The 22,908-nt window shown below is 48.9% G+C and overlaps 1 protein-coding gene across 1 annotated transcript in view; it reads left to right on the top strand.

Moving 5' to 3' along the window:
* Positions 1-22,908, top strand: part of SUFU (SUFU negative regulator of hedgehog signaling) — a 131,002-nt gene that overhangs the window by 91,385 nt on the left and 16,709 nt on the right. Inside the window, exons 4-8 of the mRNA XM_007939893.2 lie at positions 2,309-2,451; positions 3,378-3,463; positions 3,724-3,796; positions 6,580-6,733; positions 8,763-8,874. Coding sequence (XP_007938084.1) covers positions 2,309-2,451; positions 3,378-3,463; positions 3,724-3,796; positions 6,580-6,733; positions 8,763-8,874 — 568 coding nt within the window. The remainder of the gene's footprint in view (positions 1-2,308; positions 2,452-3,377; positions 3,464-3,723; positions 3,797-6,579; positions 6,734-8,762; positions 8,875-22,908) is intronic.

Genomic DNA, 22,908 nt, shown 5'->3' with positions numbered 1-22,908 from the left:
GAGGAAGTGGGAGGGGAGCTGCTGCATTGTAAATTTTGGTCAATGACATGAGACAAAGTATATGTGAACTGCTGTATGAATAGTGAATTTACTCTATAAATCTTCACCCAAATCAAAATAAAATTAAAAAAAAAAAAAATGTTTACCTATAAGGCCTGTCTCTTGTTTGCCTGGAAGCCATGGGAATGAGTTCAATTCCAGGCCTGAAGGTTGACTAGGGGCCATAGCCTTGGGGGTTCCACCAATCTCCATCAGACCAGTAACACTGGTCTTGTTTATGATTTTGAATTTTGTGCCACATTTTCTCACATTCTATCCAGGATCTCAAATTTTGGTCCCTTTCTGAGTGGTTGGCAGTGATAGCTGGGCACCATCTAGTTCTTCTGCTCTCGGGGTCATGTTGGCTGAGCTTTCCATGGTCCACTAATCTCTTGGACTAATTGTTCCCATGCGTCTTTGATTTAATCACTCTTGGCTCAAGATGAGGAGAGATCAGAATAGCTGCATCGTAGATGGCTGCTCGTAAGCTTTTAAGACCCTAGTCACTACTCCCCAAAGTAGGATGTGTAACAATGTCTTTGTGGACAGTGTTATGCCAGTTTACCCTTATGACTATGGTCCTGAGCCCAGGGGCCCAGAAACTCATTCCTTCAACATTTTAACTGTGGCTAAGCAGTTATCATAACTTTGCCCCCTGTTAGCTCTGTTTTATATATATGAACATTGTCATAGCACATTTAAATATGTATGTAAGAATATCACCTGTCGAGCCCTATATATGGTCATAGGTCTGTTGTTGTTGTTGTTGTTAAGTGCCGTCGAGTCGTTTCCGACTCATAGCGACCCCATGCACAGCAGAACGAAATACCACCCGATCCCGTGCCAGCCCCACAATCCCTGCTATACTTGAGCTCATCATTGCAGCCACCGTATCAATCCATCTCGTTGAAGGCCTCCCCCTCTTTCATCGACCCTCCACCCTACCAAGCATGACATCCTTCTACAGGGAATGGTCCCTCCTTACAACATGACCAAAATAGGTGAGACCAAGTCTGGCCATTCTTGCTTCCAAGGAGCATTCTGGCTGCACTTCCTCCAGGACAGATCTGTTAGTTCTTTTAGCAGTCCATGGTACTTTCAGCATTCTTCACCAACACCACAACTCAAAAGCATCAGCTCTTCGTTGGTCTTCCTTATTCATTGTCCAGCTCTCACATGCATACGAGGCAATTGGAAATATCATGGCTTGTGTCAGGCGCACCTTAGTCCTCAAGGAGATATCCTTGCTCCTCAGCACTTGAAACAGTTCCTTCGCAGTTGACTTTCCCAATGCTACACGTCGTCTAATGTCCTGACTGCTGCTTCTGTTGGCATCGATTGTAGAACCAAGCAACGTGAATTCCTTGACAACCTCAATCTTCTCTCCATTTATTGCGATGCTGCTCATTGGTCCAGTTGTGAGGATTGGTCATAGGTCTGTTCCCTTTCATCTACCCATATGTGATCATTTTACCTGTCTATTTATGTATCCACCTGTAGATTACTGTTTGTTATTAATCATAATGCAGTATCGTATATGTAGAAGTATTTACCTTTGTTGTCTGTACCTTTTAAAAGATTTTTTTGTAGTAATGGGATAGTAGGGTAGCATGCAGTGATGGCCTCTACAAGGTGGCATATGCATGTGTTTCTCAGGCAGCCTGGCATGGTGCCCATGTTCTCATGGAAGCAGCCACCTCTCTGAGGCACTCTCCAGACCTCCACTTACTTAAAGCCTGCAGTGTTTCTCAGAAGTCCCTACATCTGTCCACCTGTGGGGAAACTGGTGACAGATCTCCGAGGCTCACACAGGTTGGGTAGTCCCTTTTGAGTACTATTTCAGCAGCACAGAAACCCTGGTCGGTCCTCCCGAGGTGAAGGGTTTTCACTGCCCTCACCCAGGCAGCCCCATAGCAAAGCACTTTATTCTTTCTTGGCAGCTGCGATTGGGTCTGCCCACCCCTACGCCTAGCATGAGTGAGGGTGCTGGGAAGTGAAGCAGATGCCGGAAGTCTTTGGACTTCCCAGGCCAAGTGAGCACCCACACTGGCAGCCTGTCCTTTTCCACTGAAGGCTGACAGAGCTGGCAAGCAGAGGAAGTACACTTGATTTTCTGGAAATAACCACAAACTCTTCACTCCTATCTGGAGTGATGTTTCCCCTCCTTCACAGGGGCTACGCTGGAAGGCGAACTGCTCAGATCCCAGGTCAGATTCCAGGCCTGGATCGGGGGCCTCAAGCACTGAGGAGCCTCTTCTCTCTCCCACAGAGAACACCTTCTGCAGCGGGGACCATGTGTCTTGGCACAGCCCGTTGGATAACAGTGAGTCAAGAATTCAGCACATGCTGCTGACAGAGGACCCGCAGATGCAACCCGTGCAGACGCCCTTTGGCATTGTTTCCTTCCTCCAGGTGAGATGAGGGATGGCTGCTGACTCGAGCTTTCCTTGTGGGAATAGTCCTGGCAGAACAGAAAGACCTGGGTAGGGGGAGTGAAGGAGCAGGAGCTCCCCTTTGGTCTTCTCTTACTTTCTGTTTTCTCGAAGGACTTGTCAGCTAGATGCAGATGGTTTGATTTAACCTCCTGAGATGGGACAAAGTGGAAGGGACCATGTGGGTGGGAGAGAATAACTGTAGCTGAGAGGAAGGTAATAGGGAGAGTATTCTTGTGAACGAATGAAGACCCAGACGGCCTCAGCACGGGACCTCCCAGCAAGAAGCCAGCTCTGGGCTGCTCTCGCCCTTACCTGGTTGGGTGGGCATCCATCCACCACAGCTGCAGCCGACGACTTGCTTCTGGTCATGACGAGATCTGAATGAAGATTCCGTTGGTTCCCATGAGATTTACCCACAGGCTCAGCCACTGATATGGAAACGGAGCTTCTCTGGAAACTATTGGGGCCCATTGGTCATGGTTCCCAGCTTGAAGGATCTCAAAATCTCCTCTGTTTATATTCCTTAACAATACTAGATGAGGCCACAATGTCTCCCTGGACCTTCCCTACTTCCAGAGACATGGTCTGGGGACCCATCCTGAGTTGCCCAAGATCCTGATGTTCTCCATCTAGCGCTAGACTCTGCATCAGCCAGACACCTGTTCCATCACAGCAGGACCAGGTCAACCTTCAGTGCCCTCTCTGTAGATCCACCTTCTTCCTAGCCAGGCATTCGCTCCTTCCTAAGAAAACAGTCTGGTCTGGACACACTGCCCCCCTCACACAGATCCTGCCTATGGTCCCTTCATCTGAGGTGATCCTGAGAGAACTTGAGTGGCTGACTTTCTGGGAGGGTGGGAGAAGGGGCATTAGCACACACAGTGTCTTGTCCCTGGGCCTCAGATTGTTGGTGTCTGCACTGAAGAGTTGCACGCAGCCCAGCAGTGGAATGGACAGGGCATCTTGGAGCTGCTGCGGACAGTGCCTGTGTGAGTACACCCCTGTCCTCCAAGGTGGGGCCTGCTCCCTGGCCCTGAGGTGGGGCACCACATGCGGGACACCCCTTGTTACTGTTTCAGGCACTGGTTTTCCATCAGGGCTTCCTGACAGCTCACTCCTGGTGGTCACTGACCACTATCCCTGCTCTGCTGTGTTTCTGGGCCTGGGGCAGCAAACCACGCAGGCTGCAGGCCCAGCGTATCAGACCTAGACCCTCAGTTACCATCATCTTGCCTTTCCTTGTCCACAGCGCTGGCGGCCCCTGGCTGATAACTGACATGAGGAGGGGAGAGACCATATTTGAGATCGATCCACACCTGCAAGTATGTCTTGAGTGAGGAAACTCTTCTAGCACACTGTGCCCTAAGCCTCTTCCACATAACACTGGCTTTCATCCTGGGAAAGCAAAGGAGCTTTATCTGCGAGTGAATAGATGTGCAGTGTGATTTGGAACCTGGATTCTGCAGAATGCATGGGGAAGCCGAGAGTTCAGGCCAGGAAAGCTTGCCTGAAATAAATGCATTTGTTTTTACACTGAAAAAGTCAGATTTTATTTTATGTAAATTATACATCAATAAATCTGGCTTTTAAAAAATAAGCCCAGTAGCAACAGAGGAAAATCAGTGTGTAAGCATTGTCACCCAACACTCATTCCCATACCTCTACTTCTTAAAAGAGCACAGAGACACCCCTACCCACACCTGTAACAGACAGTAGTTTCAAGGATGTGGGCCCCACCACCCATTTCCTGGAGTGAGGGCTCATCAGTCTAATGCTTCCATCCCCCTCTAGACACCTTGTCATCTCAGGCAGTCAGACCCCAAGCTCCCTGCCCTAGATAGGCTGGCATTCTTTAAGATGTGAAGGATGTCTTTATGCCCACAGGCGCCTACTCACTGTGGCCTGCCTAGACAGTTTCAGGGTCATCTTTGGTTTTTTAGCAGAAGTGCTCCTTTTGCATACAGGTCAATTTTGAAAGCCACGTAGACCACACCTGACTTAATCGGGAGCAGTAGACAGCTAGTCAGGTGCTTGACACCTGTTGGCCGTCTCCTACCTTCCCCCACCACTTGCCGGGCATTGTCCTCTCTGAGCTTTTTATGCTTCTGTAAATACCTGGTCAGCCACAGGCAGCTGCCAGGGGTGACGTGGCCCAGAGCAGGGGAGAAGGGGCAAGCAGCCGTGCAGCCAGCACTCCCTGGCTTTTCTACCACAGACCTGTGAGTTCTTGGGCCTAAATCCTACTCAGTCACAGATGTTGCTCCTCTGTTTTCCTGGTGCCTTCAGCACTGACCTTTTCATGGTGCTGCCAGGATCCTCTGTTATCTCTCCTTTAAACTTGGGTTCCCTGTAGCTTCTGCTTATGCCAGAAGCAGGAACCCACACAGGCTATGTTTCCCTAAGCCCTTGTTCTGCAGCCACACTGGGATCCAGCATGGGGCACTGTGAGCTGTTGTTTGGCCCCTATCATAAGTGCCAAATACTAAGGAAGAGGCTGGTCTTTTGAACTAGTAGGGTAAGCAAACTGCCTTTCCTCTGAATGCCAAGAACAGTTCTCCTCCCTAATCTGCAGACTTCCCTGAGACCAGCCAGTAGGAACCAGAGCACCTAGCAGTTTTAAAAACAAGCAGTGGGGCTGTGGGGAGAAAGCCCAGCTTTCCTTCCTGGTGGCTCTGCGCATCCAGGGTCAACTCCCCTGTACCCACTTGGGCCTTTCTGAGACCTGCTTGCAATCAGTTCATTTTCAAGCTGGCTCATGCTCCTTTGCTCCAAGCTCTACCATTAACCAACTGTGTGCCTTAAACGAGCCTCTTAACTTTTCTGGGTCTTGGCACTTTCTTTTTACACATGAATCAAGTAGACTGGACTGGTTGAGCTGAGCGGGTTCCTCATCTCTTTCCTAGGTGAGCTGTGTCAGGGTAGCTAATGGAGAGGGAAAAGTGCAAGCTCCACCCTGAGCAGACCAGGGCCACATACTCTCTCCATAGAGCATTAGAGCTGCCTCCCTGCCCCCAGGCTCTCCGCCCTCCTAATCCCTGGGCTGATGGTAGCACTGGAAAGGAGGAGGTTGTGATTGATTGAGAGGAGGCATCTGGGATGGGCTGCCTGCTGACTAGTCTCCAGCAATAGGGACAACACCTTGTGCTTCCCCAGTTAGACTCCCTGGCCAACCAGCAGGCCACGTAGTGCCTGCGGAGCAACAGGGGGAGGGCCAGGCAGGCTGAGCTGTACAGGCTCTTACCGAGGTGCTAGCTCGCAGGGAGCTCTTTTTGGCCTACGTGGCTGTTAATGGGCCAGGTTGCTACAACCTTTCAGATAACCTTTAATCCAGAGCCCAGCATCGCAGGACGAAGTTTTACCAGAAAATCCCAAGGATCTTTTGAGTACAGCTCTTCCCTGAGGCCATTTGGAGAGCTCGGTTTGGGCTCTGCAGTGCCAGAGCCTGCACTAAGGTTGGGCCTCTGGTAGGGTCTGCAGCTACCCTCCAGGCCCACATTTCGGTCTAAGAAATAGAAAAGAAACGCCATCCAGAGTCCTTTGCCCAACAAGTTAGCTGATGGCACCTAAGGGAAGTCTAGCCTTCTGCTCTCTGGTGGCGCTTCTCTGCGCAACCACACCCTCTAGCTGTTAGAAGAGGAAGCTTAAATGTGCCATCCGTGAGAAGCTGGTCTGAGTGCTGGCCTTCCTTGCTGCTCTAGAACACAGGGTGTTCTTCCTGAAGGACCAGGGAGGAGAGGAAGGATTGGGCCTCCTCAGGGAACTGATTTCTGTCTCTGCACATCAGTTCCACGTGCCAACATCAGTTTGTCGTAGGTGGGACTCTGTGACTGGTGTGAAGGTGCTTGTACTGGGAGGTTGATGAGAGGAGAAGCAGCTCCCCTTAGGATTTTCATTCCTCCTGGTTCCCCTGGAGGAGTCCAGTGGCTGGCAGAGAGCATCATCCATTAGTAACCAGGACAGAGCAAAGTCAGAGACCCTGCTCTTCCACACCCATCCCATGATCAGCACCTACAAAGGGAAAGGGTGGATGGCTCAGCAGGGCAGCAGTGGCCTTGGGCCACCAGTTAGCTGAAGAAACTCTGGCCCTTTGGTTCTTTTCAAGCAGGAGAGAGTTGACAAAGGCATCGAGTCAGACGGCTCCAACCTGAGCGGTGTCAGTGCCAAGTGTGCCTGGGATGACCTGAGCCGGCCGCCTGAGGATGATGAAGACAGCCGGAGCATCTGTATCGGCACGCAACCCCGGCGGCTCTCTGGCAAAGGTGGGAACTGTTAACCAGCCTTCCCTTCTTTCTTCCCCAGACCTGGTCTGCAGGCCCTCTGGTATGGGTGGGTCTCTAACAAAAACAGCCCAGGCAGTAGTTTATTTCCTGGTCTGAGTTACCCAGCAAATGAAATCTTCCAGCAGGCTGGGATTAAGGGAGCTTCATTGGCCCATTTCTAGCTGTGTTTCCTGTGTGTATTTCACATGCATCACCAGCAGTGACTATTGTGTTTTAGGTTTACCCCTCTCAATCTGAGGTCACGGAGGTGAATGGAAGCCATAGAACAGTTACAGGAAAGGGCTATAGTCCACCCAAATGCAAGAGAACAAGCATCGGCCACCCACGGAATTGACACAGCATCCTGCTCTGGCCTGTAAGCCATGCCAGATACCAGACTCACTCTGGCCTCAGGCCTTCAGAGGTCTGAGGGTGAGGCCACCTTGCACATGGTCCACTCCACTGTCCTGCAGTGGAAGGGGCTCTGGGCAGAGCACCCTGTCCCCACTGCATTTGGGTGGGGCCTTAGAGAAGGAGGCTGTGGCTGCCCTGCGGAAGCTCACCCTGTTGGTCTTGGCTATAGAAGCAGTTGTGGTTTTCAGCAAAGGGCATCCCTAGCTAACGCCAATGGAAAAGCAGCCTTTTACATGTACTCATGTTTCCAGACTCCTTTTCCACTTCCTTTCTCTATTCCTCTATCTTTCCTTATTTTTTTTTGGAGAATAAGATCCCTACACCCTGTATAAAATCCCCACATATGTAATAAAATGTATCAAAGACTTTCTCTTCCCAGAAAGGACAACATAAACCTCTAGTGCAAATATTTGACCCCTTTCCTTCCTTTCTTTCTGTGCTAGTATGTGCCAAACCCTCTAGGAGGTGCAGAGAGGGGGTGTACAGTTATTACCCCCCCAAAAAAAAATCCACTGCCACTGAGTTGATTTTAACTCATATTGACCCCCATTGGGTTTCCAAGGCAATAAATCTTTTCGGAAGTGGATTGTGTGGGCTTCCTTCCACAGAGTGGCTGGTGGGTTTGAACCTCCAGCTTTCTGGTTAGCAGTCATATGCTTCAGGTACTGCGCCACCAGAGCTCTTTATACGGTTATTAGAATCATTCAGTTGCTTTTGACAAAAGACGTAACTTAAGGAAGGGTTCATGATCTTGTCTAAAATTTCAACCATCATTGGTTGTTTCTTTGTTTTTTAAATTACAAAAGTAATCCAGGCCACTGTAACAAGTTAGAAAAATTGATAATTATTTCCTCCCCACTCTAAGCCCACCCTCTGAATAGCCAATGTTAATTTGCCTTTTTAGGGATGATGGGTAATTTTCAGAGGTGGATTGTAGATCAGAATCTCTGTATAGGGACCAGACTAGTAAGGTTCACCCCCAAGACCAGCAAAAGTTCTTGCAAAGAAAACCCCACCAGAGGATTTCTCTCTCACCTCCTGGCTTAAGCCAGATCCATGGAGAGGCTGAGTTCCCTGGGATAGGGCTAAGGTAAGGGGATGACTGCAGCAGCCTATTGGCCTGGGCTCAAGGAGGGTGACAGGGCCAGACGCCAGACCACCCAGAACCCAGAAACTTGTGTAAGGAGCCCCTGCCCATTCACAGCAGAGCACCTGCAACCCTCGTGATATCCATCTCAGTGTGTAGAATCCCTGGATGATTTGGGCAGCAACAAAGTCCTTGTCGGTCAATCACTGGCTGAAGCTATTTTAAGGGAAACCTAGGACCTGTGACACAGGAAGGGAAAGACAGCAGAGATGAAGCCTGTCTTGGAAAGCTCTCTTCTGAAGTCCAGAGGCCACCCCTTACCTGCTCTTTTGACAAGTTTCTGGAGAGCATGTTGTATACCATCTGCTCTGTCTCCTTAGTTTGTGCTTATTCAGTCTCACATCTAAAGCGGGCTCAGGACCAGCCAGCGTGGGGGCCTTTGCCCAGTATGTCTGCAGGCTTCAAGGGCAGGTTGGGGCATTTTGGAAGCCCAGAGCGCCCTTGGGCAACCTGGTGATGTCATTGCAGACACAGAGCAGATCCGGGAGACCCTGAGGAGAGGACTCGAGATCAACAGCAAACCCGTTCTCCCGCCAATCAACCCTCAGCGACAGAATGGCCTCACCCACGACCGGGCCCCGTAAGTTCCCCATCCACAGAGGGGTTTGTATAGCTTCCCAACAGCAGTAGCCAGGGGCTCTGTTGAGGGGCTTGTCACCCTGCAGGGCTTGGACAGGCAGGGACACTTCTGTGCTGAAGGTCCTGTCCCTGTGGCTTGCATGAGAGAAAACAGTGGCACAACCCTGGCTATATGGGCCCAGGGTCTAAGCTTGGGGGAGGCATGGTCTGGGCTATACAGATCTGTGGGTCATAGCAAAGGGCTTCAGAGGGGACCGGGAATATAAACATCAGTAAATATTTACATGGGCTGTGTGGACAGACAGAGGCCAGGTTGGGGCAAAATCTGATTTGGGGCCTCCCAACCTTGTGGGAGCCCATTGTGCTGAGCACAGTTCCCCTCCTTATCTCAACCTCGGCCAGAGTTGCCCTTCCTTCCTTCCTGGAGCCTGGTCTCCGGCTGATAGCCGCAACCCCAGGGGCCTCCCTGTCTGGCCAGCCCCGTACTGGAGGCCCGCTGCCGAGGCCCCTCTTCCTGCCTCCCTTCCCTGGGGCCCAGGGGAGGGAAGAGAAGGGAAGGGAAGTCCTTTGCAGGCCTCTGCTGCCTGCCCAGGGGCCCCAACAGCCCTTGGGAGACTCTGGTCTCCCGTCAGATCTACTTCCTGTTGACCTCTCCTCTGGTAGGGGACAAGTGGTAGGCTGGGCACCCCTTCTGCCTTTAGTCCCAGAACAGCTCTAGGGAAAAGCTGCTGGCAGGGAATGCCTGGGAGCTGGCAGCCCAGAGAAGGAACCCTGCTTGCCAGTGAGGAAATTGCCCCATGCCCTGGGCTAAGGGGCGGCTGACTAATCCTGCAAGGTCAGAGTGAGCCATCCCTCTTCTAAGAAGTCTTTATTATATACTTGCTTTGTGGCAAGCTAGGGCCTAGAGGGGCATCTGGGGCACAGGCCCTTCCTTCTGGGGAGCGTGAGCTGAAACAATGAATTTTTTAATGGCATGAGTGTGGCTATAGATGCTGTTTGCTGGGAATGGCTGCTGCTTTGGATTCTAGCCCCAGTTGCCCATCCAGGATCCCCAGGAGTGGTAGTGATTCAGGACACTACAGAAAAGGGAGGTCACCATGGTCTGGAGTAGTTACAGAGAGCTTCTGGGAGGAGGAAAAACATGAGCGGAACCTAGAAGATGTCCTGGAAATTTAACAAGCAGGGGAGGGAGCTAAAAGGATGGAGCAAGGGAAGGCCTGGTTGGTTAAAGTTGAGGCTTCATCCTGGGAGCGGATTGTGGAGTGAGAAGAGTTAGTCTGGGAACAGGGCTGCCCAAGATGGCTCACCTGGTGAATCTACCATCTAGAAGCTCTTTGGCAAGAAGCCTTCTTTGGAGAACCCTCCACTACCACCTCAAAGTGACTTTCAGCTCCGACCAGTGGGTTTCTGCAGTCAGCTGCCTTGAAGGAGGTGGCCTGAGGCAGCAGAAGATGGCCAGGCTGGGTCTTGGGGCATCTGGAGGCTGTCTGCCTATGAGTCTATACCCTGTTCTAGGGACCACCCTCCTTCCCATGCCCTGAGTTTGGCTTCTTGCTATGGGCCTTGTTGGCACTGGCAGGAGGCCAGGAGGTCCTTACAGACTTGAAGGCTCAAGCAGATTGCCTGTTACTTGTAGACGGGCTCAGTCCAGATGACCCTCCGTCCTCAGGAAGGCCAGGCTCTCTGGGCAGCGGGCAAGGGACCCTGCAGAGACCCTGTTGTCCCTCTCGTGTATCTGGGACAGGCCTGAGATCTCACTTCTTGTCTTGGGCAGGCTTCCAGATGCTGCATCGCCTGACATGGCATGGGGTAACAGGGCTCTGGGTTTCTCTGCACAGACTCAGCCCACCCCTGACTGGGCAATGGGGCATCCCATTTGGTCTAGGGCTCTCTGTAGACACAAGGCAGAGGCTGCTGCCGCCTCCACCCTTTGGCCTGAGTTGGCTGAGATATGGAACAGTGGTTGGGGACTAGATCAGTGGTGCCAGCCCTCTGGGATAGTCTCCCTTCCCTGCTGCTCATACGAACCCGGTCAGTCCCCTAAGTGCCAGAATCTATATTCCAGAAGGAGTCAGGACATCTCCTCTGAGACTCTCAGTGCTGGCTATGGATTTGTCAGCAATCGATTGAGAAACGGTTCCTCCTCCTATGCCAAGACCATTTTCCACCATCCCTCTGGTCTGTCAGACTTAGCTCCCTGTTACCTCAGGATCGATGATGATGGACTCAGTTCAGATCTGCAAGCACGATCATAATATCTGTGCTGCCCACTCTGGGACCTGACCTCATTTCAGATAAACCACATGGATTGCGACTGAGGAAGCTGGCCCAAAATGTGCTGGCACAGTGTTTGCTCCTCTCCCCGTGGTGGGGGGGCCACCAGCGCGGGCCTTATCTTGTCTGTGTGTCTGATTTTCCTTGTGTCAGGACTTCTGGGCTAGGGAGTTGTAACGAATGGGTCCTCGTGGGTCTGAAGATGGTCTGAGGAAGCTGCAGAGGTAGATCAGAGCGTCAGAACAGCTGATCGAGGCTGGGCATTAGCAGCTGGGTTCTGGCCTGTTTGAGGGAGTCAGTCATACCAGCAGACACTTTTTTTTAAAATAATGCTTTATACATATGTGAGTGTAATTCATCTTCATAGCCATACTGTGAAGCAGATAATCTTATTATTCTGTTTTATAGATGAAAGTGAGGTACAGAAAAGCTAATGAGTAACTTGTCCAAAGTTAGTCAGGGGTGGAGCTTAGGGCAGTCTGTCAACCATTAAAAGAGGTATGATCTTCTTTATCCCATTCACAGGGACCCCCATGGGGGATGTGTGGGGACACACAAGACGTGTCTCTGAGTTAGTAGTGACCCTCATTGGTGAACCTTATCTAACAGGGACCTCTCCATGACACTGAGGACAGAGTGGTGGTTGGGGCGAAAGCTCCATGTTTGAAGCTTATTATGCTTACTTAACTCCAGGGAGGACACACCGTAAGCCCTGGTGATTCCAAACCCCAGAAATAACAAGCTGTGTCATAATTGGCTTGTTTCTACCAGAATTGCTTTTTGACACAAGGCCTTGTTTTCTTCATGTCCAGAAACAAAAACAACCCTATCTCTGACCTCTCCACCACCACAGGGCCAGGGATTTCTCTCTCTCTTTCTTGAGGCCTTACTTCCTGCTTCCCAGAAAGGCAGGCCCCTCCGGGTAACCTGTTCTGTTCCCACTCACTGCTGCCAGCCCTCCTCCCACCACCTTCCCGGAAGGAGAGTCCTTGGCCCTCTGTGGGGCTTCTTCCAGCGTTTCACAACCCCTGCATTCCAGCCATGAAATTTGTATCTTGGCTTTTCCCAAGATGATCAGTTGAGAAAAGCCTCCTTCGGCTTGCTGGCGCCTCCCTTCCCACTGGCCTGCTTGGGTGAGTGTGAAAAGCCCAGGAAGCCACTCCTTCATGCTGTGGAGGACCGCCTCACCACTGCCTGGGGCCTAGGGAAGCAAAAATTCCTTGGACACCCTCTCTGAGGCTGCCTGGTTAGGAATGGACTGACATGGAATCTAGTCCTAGTTCCCAGCCCCTCCACAGTGATGTGGGGACTGTGCCTGGTCAGGTGCAACATGTGACGTTTTATTTGAATCTCTGTCAAGGATTTTGGAGACCTGGTGGCTCAGTGGTTAAAGCACTTGGCTGCTAGGTTGCTAATCAGAAGGTCGGTGGTTCAAACCCGCCAGCCACTTCTTGGGAGAAGGATGTGACAGTCTGCTTCCATAATGATTTATAGCCTTGGAAACCCTTTAGAGCAGGCAGTTCCACTCTGTCCTATAGGGTCCCTATGAGTTGGAATTGAATTGGTGGCGACAGGTTTGGTTTTTTTTTGAAGGTTATGAAGGGTTTCTCTGAGAGCTGGGAGCCTGTGTCAGTATTCCAGGACCTCCTCTCCCTCTACCACAGATCCTCGTGGGCAGGCCAACCTTGAGGGGGAGCCCTGGGCCATGGACTCTCCCAGAGAGCAGGGGCTCACGTGTGTGCACTGAGTACTGGAGGGGCCAGGCTCCTGACTAGGAGAAGCACTTTGTAGTTGAAGACACCTTTTAAAAAAGTAAACTAACTGTCATTGCTGAGGCAAGATTCTTAGTCTTCTGGAATTGCATCAGCAACTTCTAAGGCATTTTTTGGCCTTTGCCTTAATTTCCTGGAGAATTAAGGTTTCATAGTGTGAATTCTCCTGTTCTAACATTTTCAACTGAGCTTTCCCCCCAACACACACACACGTGTATACACATGTTTCTCTTCCCCTCATACTTGCATAGGTGTCTCTGCTTACATGTGTTGGGCCTTCTGGAGAGGTGACTTGCTGCCCCGATTCCCATCTTGAAGAGCTTGTAACGTGGCTGGGGAGTCAACCTTCAGAGAAGTTTTTCTCAGCCTGTGAGGCCCATGAAGATTAATCAGAAGAAGAAAATAATCTAGTTTGCATCCAGCCTACCAGGAAGATGAGTTGCCCTCTGGGAAGACAGTTGGGCTGTTCTCAGGGCCCTCATGCAGGGCAGGCTTTAGTAACCCTGCTCTCATGGGTCTGCACCAGTGCAGTGGCCAGCCCAGAGCCTGAGTCTGTCACGTTGGCTTTCCTTATAACACCCACACTGGGGAAGGATGGTGGTTCTCACTAGAGAGAAACAGTCTTCCTCTCAGGTCCCCGCCAGGCCTGCAAGGCTAGAGGGAGGAAGTGCCCGGCTTCCCAGCTTCCTGAAGAGACATTCTCCTTTTCGCCGTGACCCATATTTATTGTACTATGTGCCTTTATGTGCCTTTCTCAGAAATACGTAATTGAAAGTGAAGAACCAGAGGTTGGGGCAAAGTGTGTCTGAGACTTTTCCCTTAGGTACACATTTGAAGGCCAAACAGAGGCAAAACTCCACAGCAAATCTGACATGAGTAACTTTCTTTTTTAACCCCATTCCCTTCCCCAAAGAGATTGAGCCATGGCCATGGTTATCACCCAGATTCAAGAGCTCCTTGACTGGTGTGCTGAATTCTCAGGCCGGGCACTTCAGCCCTCTCCCTGGAGTTGCACAACCAAGAGTATTTTTATCCATCCCTGATCCTCAGTGTCGCCCAACACTTGAGCAGTGAGTCACTTCTCCAGGGAAAAGGAAGGCTCAAAGGTGAGAGCCGGAGAGGGGAAGTGACTCAGTGTCTCAGAAAAAGGAAAGACGAGGCTCTGGCTAGAGCAGGCTTGTCAGAGGGCACGGCCTGTGGACAGAGATCCCCGGCACTCAGAGGAGGTAATAGTTGACTAGGGAATCATCTAACCAGAATGCAAGTGTTACTGCTCTGTCTCCAGCCCGGCTCCTCTGTCCCACTGTCCTATGATCACATTCTATCTTTGGGATGTTCATAATAGAAATACTGCATTTTGTCGTTTGGTTATTGATGTTTACCAGTAGTCTTTTGTGGCCTTTGACTCCTAGAATCCTGTCCATCAGGGAATCTGTCAGAAAGACCAGGCGATACAGCCGTGTCCAATACCAGGGACTTGATGACTCCAAGTGTCTAATCCCCGGAAGATTGTGTCTGGTTCTGGGTAGTCATCTGCTTGGTACTTAGCCCCACTGTGTGTGTGTGTGTGTGTGCGCGCGCACATGTTTCCACGCAATCACTTAACAGTGACTGGAGGTGTCCGACTATGTTAAAGTAACATAGGTAGGTAAAGTAACATAGGTTAAAGTAGGTCCTTTCAGAGAGGTGGTTATTGGGTGGTTATTTACTCATTGGCTCCCTGTTTGCACAGAAACAGAACAGACTTTGAAAGGCCTTGATGTTTGTGGATGGTTAAATGTTTCTAGGTACTGAAGTGAACTAATCATTTAAATCTCTTCCCTGGCTGATCATCTCAAGAAGAATATTTCTTTATCCTCAAAAATGCCTACCACCATGAGGAACTTAAACTTCTGTTTCAAGATAGTGACTCCAAGTGAGCTTAACAACCTCTTTCTGACCCCATCACCCAGCAAGCGGAAGTTGTTTTCTGCCTAAACAACCACTTACAACCTGTCCCACTTCTGCCCAGAAGGGGGACCTACAAATGTTTTTTCTCTGGAAAGTTCAGTGCTTCCTTCAATAGTCAGAAAGCAGAGGGAATAATCTTCTAGGTTAGAGGCAGAGAAGCCAGAGGTAGAGTGGGGCTCCTCACGCCAGATCCACTTCGCCCTGAATAGTTGCCAACCCTGGTGCCCTGGTTCCTGCTCCTGGGTGTCCCAGCCCCCAAGGAGAAGGCCCCAAGTTGTGTGGCCAGTGCAGACATCATGACTGCCACAGGACTAGGATTATGGATCAGAAGACTTAACAGTGGTTGGTCCTGTTCCCTTCCGTCTTACTGCCATTGATAGACTATGACCAGTACACTTAGGCCAAAATGGAAGGATTAAGACTTTTCACTGGGAAAAGACCAGGGTGGAGAAGAAGCATGGATAAAGTTCTGTCAGTCTGTAAAGCACAGGTAGAATGAACATGGTTACATGCTGTAAACTACATCCTCTCTTCATTTATCAACATGGTTAGGTTCCAAAGACCAGATCATTATGCAAAAATCAGCATTATGAAAAAATGGAGGATGACTGCATCAGGTCACAAAATGGAAGATGGTTATATCATTACATGACTGCCAGATTGCATCATTACACAACTCCCAAACCACTGAGAGTCCTGGCCCAGCCAAGCTGACACGTAACCTTAACCATCACAGCCAGCATTACTCTCACCTCACCACTTGATATTCTTTACTGCCAGGCCTATGTCATTAATGAGAAAAATAGTGGGATAGTAGATTTTTCAGAAGTAGATTGCCAGGCCTTTCTTCCAAGATGGATTCCAACCTCCAGCCTTTTCGTTAGCAACTGTGCGTGTTAACCGTTTGCACTACCCAGGGACCCCTGCTATAAACTCTGCAGGACTAGAAATCAGAAACCTGTCTTGACACTGGAAGGAGAGGGTATTTTAGAATACATAAAAAGACATCTTACTTACACAGTGGGAAGTATAAATACAGAACGTGTTTTATTGAGAGGAGTCAAGTAGAAATAAACAGAAGGTTTAGATTAGTTCCTCAATTGCTACAAGACTTGTATTGACTGTATTGACATGTCTGACATGTCTCTAAGTCACCTCGTAAGCTATCCCTTACTACTACAACTATTCACTGCCGTCGAGTCGATCCGACTCATACCAACCCCTCCTTGGGTTTCCAAGGCGCTATCTCTACGGAAGTAGATTGCCCAATCTTCCTTCCAAAGAGTGGCTGGTGGGTTTGAACCGCCAGCCTTCTGGTTAGCAGTCAAATGCCTTAGGCACTATGCCACCAGAGCTCCCTAAGCCATCTCTTGGTACTTCCAAAATAGGAATAATCCTGGACTGGACACGTTCTCTTAAGCAGACAGTATTTGTTCAGCATGGCCCTTACTGTGAGCTACTGTTGTCCCCATTTCACAAATGAGGAAACTGAGGCTTAAATGGTTATGTAACTTATTCATGGTCAAACTACTCGTAATACGTGTTAGAACAGGTATTTTGAACCCTGGGTTGTTTGATACCAGATCTGGGCCTCTTCACCACAGTGCCCTGCTTGTAAACGAGGACTAAAAGTAGAGGTGGTACCTGCCAATTCACAGGGAAAAAATAACTGGAAAGAGTGCCTTGGAGGTTTACATATAATTGACAGAGTGAAGGCTGATATTCTAGTCTGCCTGGAAACCCATGAGGGTGGCAGGTCAGAGGAGAGACCATCTGGGTGAGGGAAAAATACTAAAATGTAAATTCAAATTTGCTGGAGGTTATGCTCCGTCAAAGTGAGTGAAGAAGACACAAGGGCAATAGGAGACGGGATGCAACATGAGAAAGAGGAAGGGGACGCCAGCAAGTTGAAGGGGAAGAGTACCTCTGGGACGTCAGCTGCACGGGAGGAATGGAAGGTGGCCAGCAGAACTGGAGCAGGTTGGAGGGATCCTGCGGAGATGTCTTTAGGAAAAAAACTCACCAAACCTGATGCATTTGAATATCTTGGGAGCATCTGTAGATGATTGGTAGGTAGTTTGGGATTGAATTAATATTAAACACACAGAAAACTAAGATCATCATTAAATCTAAGAACAACCTAAAATTATACCAGAAAGGAAGAATGGTGTAGTGTACTCCATGGGTCAGCTATAAACCGCATTGACATAGTCCTGTACACCCACTTCTCACTTATCAACATGGTCAAGTTCCAAACACCAGGGTTATGTGAACATCAGCATGATGCAAAAATGGAGGGTGAATACATCATTACACAACTGCCAGATTCATCATCCTATAACTGCCAAACCACTACGAATCATGACCCAACCAAGCTGACATGTAACCTTAACCATCACAGTCATTGTTACTCTTGCCTCATACCTCAGCATTCATTACTACCAGAAGTACATCATTAATGCACAAAATAAGACAATGGTATTTTTACTATGGTCATAAATGGGAAATGTAAAATAACAAGATAGTCGGTAACTGAGGAATAGGTGTAATGTACACACTTAAGACTGATCCAAACAAGCTTAGGATGCAGTTATCTTGGGAAGGGGGGGAGGTGGGAGGATGGGGTAGGAGGGAGTGAAAAGCTCATCGTCCGTAGTAGGAAGTCAATAGGTAAAGCCTGAAGCTGATAATAGAAACATTGAGGAAAAACCGAAAGAATTATCTACAAGAACTAACTGAGGAGAAAGGAGTGGGAAGACGGCTGATTCTTGTAATAACCTTGTAGAACTATTTGACTCTTTAAAATTTTAAATAAGTTTTTTTCTTTTCTTTTCTTTTTTTTTTAAGTCAGAGAAGTGATATTGTGGGAGCTGTTATAGCTTGCCTTGCCCGGTAAAAAGAAAGGATGATACATTCCAGGTAAACTTGGCCCCAAGGCAAGTGCTGGTCATGAAGGGGAACTTTAGCTTCCCTGGCATCAGACTAAGAGCAGAAGGTGAGCAGTGTCTGTCTGTCTCTGACAGGCCTCGCAGAACGTGTCTACCTCGGGGTAGAGGAAACAGTAGGGGCAGCTCTCCCATGGCCCTGCTGCTGACTAGCAAGAAGATTGATGGAGATCTTAGGAGAAATAACTTTGTGCAGGACAGAGTTTGGAAAGAAAAAGACCCTGGGCACTGCCAGAGTGGTGCCTGGACAGCAGTCCCCAGAGGGTGTCTCCAACAGCCTTTGAGGGGCTTTTAGGTGTTACGTGGAAAGGGGGGTTCTGTGGCTAAGATTGGAAAATGCTGGTTTACACAAAGTGAAACCAGTTTTTTCCCCCCCGTAGTCCTCATCAGAGGCTTCAAAATGCCAACACTTTATGAGTCTCTAACCTGAGACACAGGGTATTGCGTTCCCCAACCCTTGCCACACCCACTTTTCTAGAAGCTTCTCTCAAGTTAAAATTCCATCAGATGCCCTTTGGGAATTCCTGTCCTATCTTCTAGGAAAGCAGTTCTTTTAAGAGTTCAAGGAAAAGATAGATGTGTCTACATGGCCTGAAACTCCAGAAGGGAAGAACACTCAAAAGGAAAGGCAAGTTCTTAAAGTTAACTGGCATCAGGAAGACCTGGCTTTTTGTCTCAGCTCTCCATTTGCTCATTATGTGACCTTGAACTAGTTATTTAAGTCTCTGAGTTTCAGTTTCCTCATCTGTAAAATGGAAAAAAGCAATGCCTATTTATAGGGTCATAATGAAAACGAAAAGAAGCAAAGTATATAAAGGGTGTAGCCTAAGCCCTGGCACCACAGTCTGTGCTCGATAGAAGGTGTCCCTTAATACTACTATTATTCTGGGTGGTCCCCTGAGAACAAAAAGGAGGTGTGATACCTCCAGGGGCAGAGGAAGTATCTAGAGAATCCGTCACACCCAGATTTTTTAGAAGAATTTGAACAAAAGCTGAAAGGAGAACTGTGTTATACCTGCACAGACATTAAGGAACGGGGTCAAGAAAAGCTGAGACTCAGTATGAACTAAGTCTGGCAAAAAAAGCCCAGAAGCCAGCAAAAAGGACTTTTTTTGTGGGGGGAGTGTGGGGTACTTTTCTTGGAGCAGGAAGAAGGAAACCTAGCCCTCATTTGTTTGGAGAGGCAGAGTGATGTTATTCTGTGGCAGAGAGAAAGCAAAATGAACTGAATTTCTTTTATGCTTCCATCTCCATAGTATGATCTTCAGACTAAGAAGGATCAAACAGGTATTGATAAGAGAAACCAAAGCAGTGACTTCAGGTCTCCTGCTCCACATACATTGTGCCCCCAGAGTACCAAGAGGATTGGCAGATGATATTCACAAAACTGGTGTCAGTAATCTTTGAGGGCCTGGGACAGAGGTGTTGGTAGATTCTCAAACCAAATAACAATGCCATCAAGTCACTTCCGACTTATAGCAACCCCCATTAGGTTTCCAAGGCTGTAAAAATCTGTATGGAAGCAAACTGCCTCATCTTTCTTCTGTGGAGCAGCTGGTGGATTTGAACCACCAGCCTTTTGGTTAGCAGCCACATGCCTTACCCACTACACCACCAGAGCTCCTTTTTGGTAGACTAGAAGCACTCAAATGTCTCCAGATGCAAAAAGCATCTTGCAATCTCTCAACTAGTGAGCTTGGTATCACTCTGATGGAAAATTCTGGAATAGATTATTCAGCAAGTAGAATCGGAACACTCTTTAAAGGAAACAGTGAACCCTGAGAGTCAGCATGAATTCACTAAGAGACAGACGTGCCAGCCAGACCATCCTCCTTGTCTTTTTAGAAAGGGTTACCTGCCTGGGAGGCAGGGGAATGCTATGATATAGGGTTTAATAAGACATTCTGAGAATATCATCTGACATCATTGTGGGTGAGACAGAGAAATGTCCACAGAGCATCCAGGAGACTGAGGGCCTTGGTGCTGAGATGGTTGGGTTGATTTGTAATTGGTTGGATGAGCATACCCAAAGAGTAATGATGTCAGTCTGTGTCAGCCTGTCTTCCTGCCCTGCCCTGTTGTTCACTGTTTACTCAAAGCCTGGGATGAGAACATAGATGGTGAGTTTATCAGTTTCTTTGATATGGAGGTAGGAGGGAATGCCAGTATGGTAGATGCCAGAGTCAGGTTTCAGAAACATCCTGACTTCCTGGAACCCTGGGCAGATAACGCAGGTTCTGCTTTTAGCTCCAAATAATCAACAGGACAAATACAAGATGGGGGAGAACAGGTCTAAGAGTAGCCCATGGGAGAAAGGCCCGAGGGAGATTTCATTGACAGAGTGCAGTGTAGGTTGGTATGATGAGGTTACAAAGAATAGACAATTTGATGACAGTTTTAATAGAAATAAAGTGTCCCAGTCATAGTCCCTCTGTGATCTGTGCTGCTTAGACACATACTGCATTCATTCCTTCACATGACACTTCACTTCTGAACACTGCAGTGTAGCTTGACAAAGCTAGAGTGAATCCGAGGGAGAGTGACTTGGATGGATGTTAGATTTCAGAGCCCTGTCTTAAGAATACAGTTGAAAGTTGGGACCCCAGAGAGTTGGTGAGATACAAGATCAGCCTCAGAGATTCAGAAGGCTGCCGTGGGAAGAGGGATTAAACTACTTCTGGGTGGCCTGAGGACCAGTGGGGGAGAATTGCAGCAAGTCAGATGGCCCTGCCAGCACTTTCCTCGGAGGAACTGAGGCCTTGTGGCTTTTTATTGGCCTGCAGTCAGGCCTTCCCAGAGCACCAGTGGTTGACCAAGGCCCATAGTGACCTCTCAGGGAGTCAGGAGACCTTCCAAGCACCATCTGGAGGTCCCCTCTCCCAAGCTCAGGACAGAGTTTTGCTCAGCAAAGGGAACTGACCTGGCCAGAGGAAGTTGGGCCCAGGATAAAGACAAACAGATCTCTACAAGCCATTGGCATTCTTGTAGGAGAATCAAGTAGACTTCTAGAGGCAGCCGGCTAACTTCAACCCATTAATGCATTCGTCAGATGTATTTTGAACCCTTACTACATCCCAGGCACTGTTAGATGCCTCACATAGATCATCTCATCTATCCCTTACAATGACTTTGTTGTTGTTATGTGCTGTCGAGTCGGACCCGACTCATAGTGACCCCTCCTTGGGTTTCCCAGGCAGTATCACTACAGAAGACTTTAGGAGGACATTATTGATCCCCACCAACACGATACCCAAGGTCACAGAGGACTTGAACTCAAATTGCTCCTACCCCAAGACCCATGCTCTTAGCCATTCTGCCTCACAAAGCACTTGCTCATCCTTCTTCCCCTGGCCCCACACCCTTGACCTTCCCACCCTTGACCTTCCCCGGCAGGTGCAGGGCCATGCCCCCCAGAGAGCCCCTTTCCCTAGCAACCCCCAAAGCTCTGCTTTCTCCTCCGCTGGGAACTCAGGGAGAAAACAACCCAGCTGAAAAATTAGGCCACACTGGAGAGCACACTACTTATTTTTTTATGACTAAGATTAAGCTGACAACCATGCAAAACATTGCAAACCTGTGTCGGCTGCAGATTTAATACCTCACCCACCCCACACAAATAATTCATGCTTCTGCATCGATGTCCAGAAAAAACAAATCAGCAAAAAGCTGGACTCCTGCATGTGTGCCGAGCAGCCGCGTTTCCATTGAAGCAGCGTGCCGGAAATACCCGAGCTCCAGGACTGCAGATCTAGCATTTTGCAATTTTTTTTTTTTTTTTTTTCTCTTAAAAGATTAAAGTACGTTTTCAAATGATTGAAGGTTGGTGGGAGGTGTAAATGTGGGCACTTGTCACATTAATTCTTCAGATGATTAAGTTCTTTTCCATTTCTTTAAAGCTGTTTGCAGTTGGGTTTGATGTCCTCGTTCTGGGTGAGTGTGTTGTAGCAGTTACCAAGGTGACTTTAGCTGACTTTCAACAATTTATTTTTCCCTCCAGCTTGCGACGTCTCTAGTCCTGGGTGCTGTTGATTCTTCTCTACCAGCTCCCCACCCCCACCCAGCAGCTATTCATCAGCATTTTTGTCCAGGCCTGAGAGGCTGGATCCTCCGGCAGGCATCATGGGCTCAGAGGCTCCGCCTGAGAGGGCCAGGCCTCAGCCCCTTTTGGAAGCTTGGTGGTGAGACAATACCAGAGCCGGTTGTCAAGGACAGCTCAGGAAAGTGATTATGAAAGTCACATCCTGGCTATCCTACTTAAACTGTCTCTGTGACTTTGGATTTGTCACCTCACCTCTCTGAGCTTCAGTTTCCTCATCTGTAAAAGAAAGGTTAACAAAAAAACCCATCTTGGGGGCCTGCTGTGAGGCTTCAGTGAATCAATCTATGGCCATGCTGCTCTTAGTTCAAGAACTCTGCTCTTTGGGCTCTCTTAGCACCATGTCACTGGCTGAACTCATCCATCAGGTGGTGCCTGGGCTGGGTGTGGAGATGCCCTCCTCAGAGCAGCTGTGGTGTAAAGGAGAGAGTTGGTCGCCAGCCCATGGCTCCCACACTGGCCTGCCATAGTCCCACTGTGTCCTTGAATGAGTTACTTTCTTTTGTCAAGTAAGGAGCTGAGTTAAACAACCTCAGAATTTCTTTCCAGTCCTGAAAGTGCCTAAGGTATTTGACTGCTTCCAGAAGGCTGGCAGTTCAAACCCGCCAGTCACTCCTCAGAAGGAAGCTTGGGCAATCTATTACCACGGAGATAACTGCCTCAGAAACCCAAGGAGGGGTCGCTATGAGTTGGGATCAACTCAGTGGCAGTGAGTTTGGTTTTTGGTTCTTGGCCTTAGTGTTGTCTTCACAGATCTTGTGAAAGGCTTGGTCAGAGGAGAGGCTAGGGGAAAGGGTAATTTCAGAATTGGCTCTAGGAAACCAGAGGAAGGGACTGCTTTGTGAGCAGTCAGATCTGGGTGTGACCAGGAGGAGAGCAGCTGGTGGGAATGGCCCCATCCCCTCAGGAGCATTTATAAACCATTGTTCCGCAGGGCCCTGTGCTGTCCAATGTCCAGAACTCCATCATTTTGCTTGCTGACTTCACACCCTTCCCTT

This window comes from Orycteropus afer, unplaced genomic scaffold (genome assembly GCF_000298275.1).
Source record: "Orycteropus afer afer isolate SDZICR_OR568_19922 unplaced genomic scaffold, OryAfe1.0 scaffold00064, whole genome shotgun sequence".
Lineage (NCBI taxonomy): Eukaryota > Metazoa > Chordata > Mammalia > Tubulidentata > Orycteropodidae > Orycteropus > Orycteropus afer.
The sequence above is the reverse complement of the archived record's forward strand: the minus strand, read 5'-3'. Positions and strand labels throughout refer to the sequence as shown.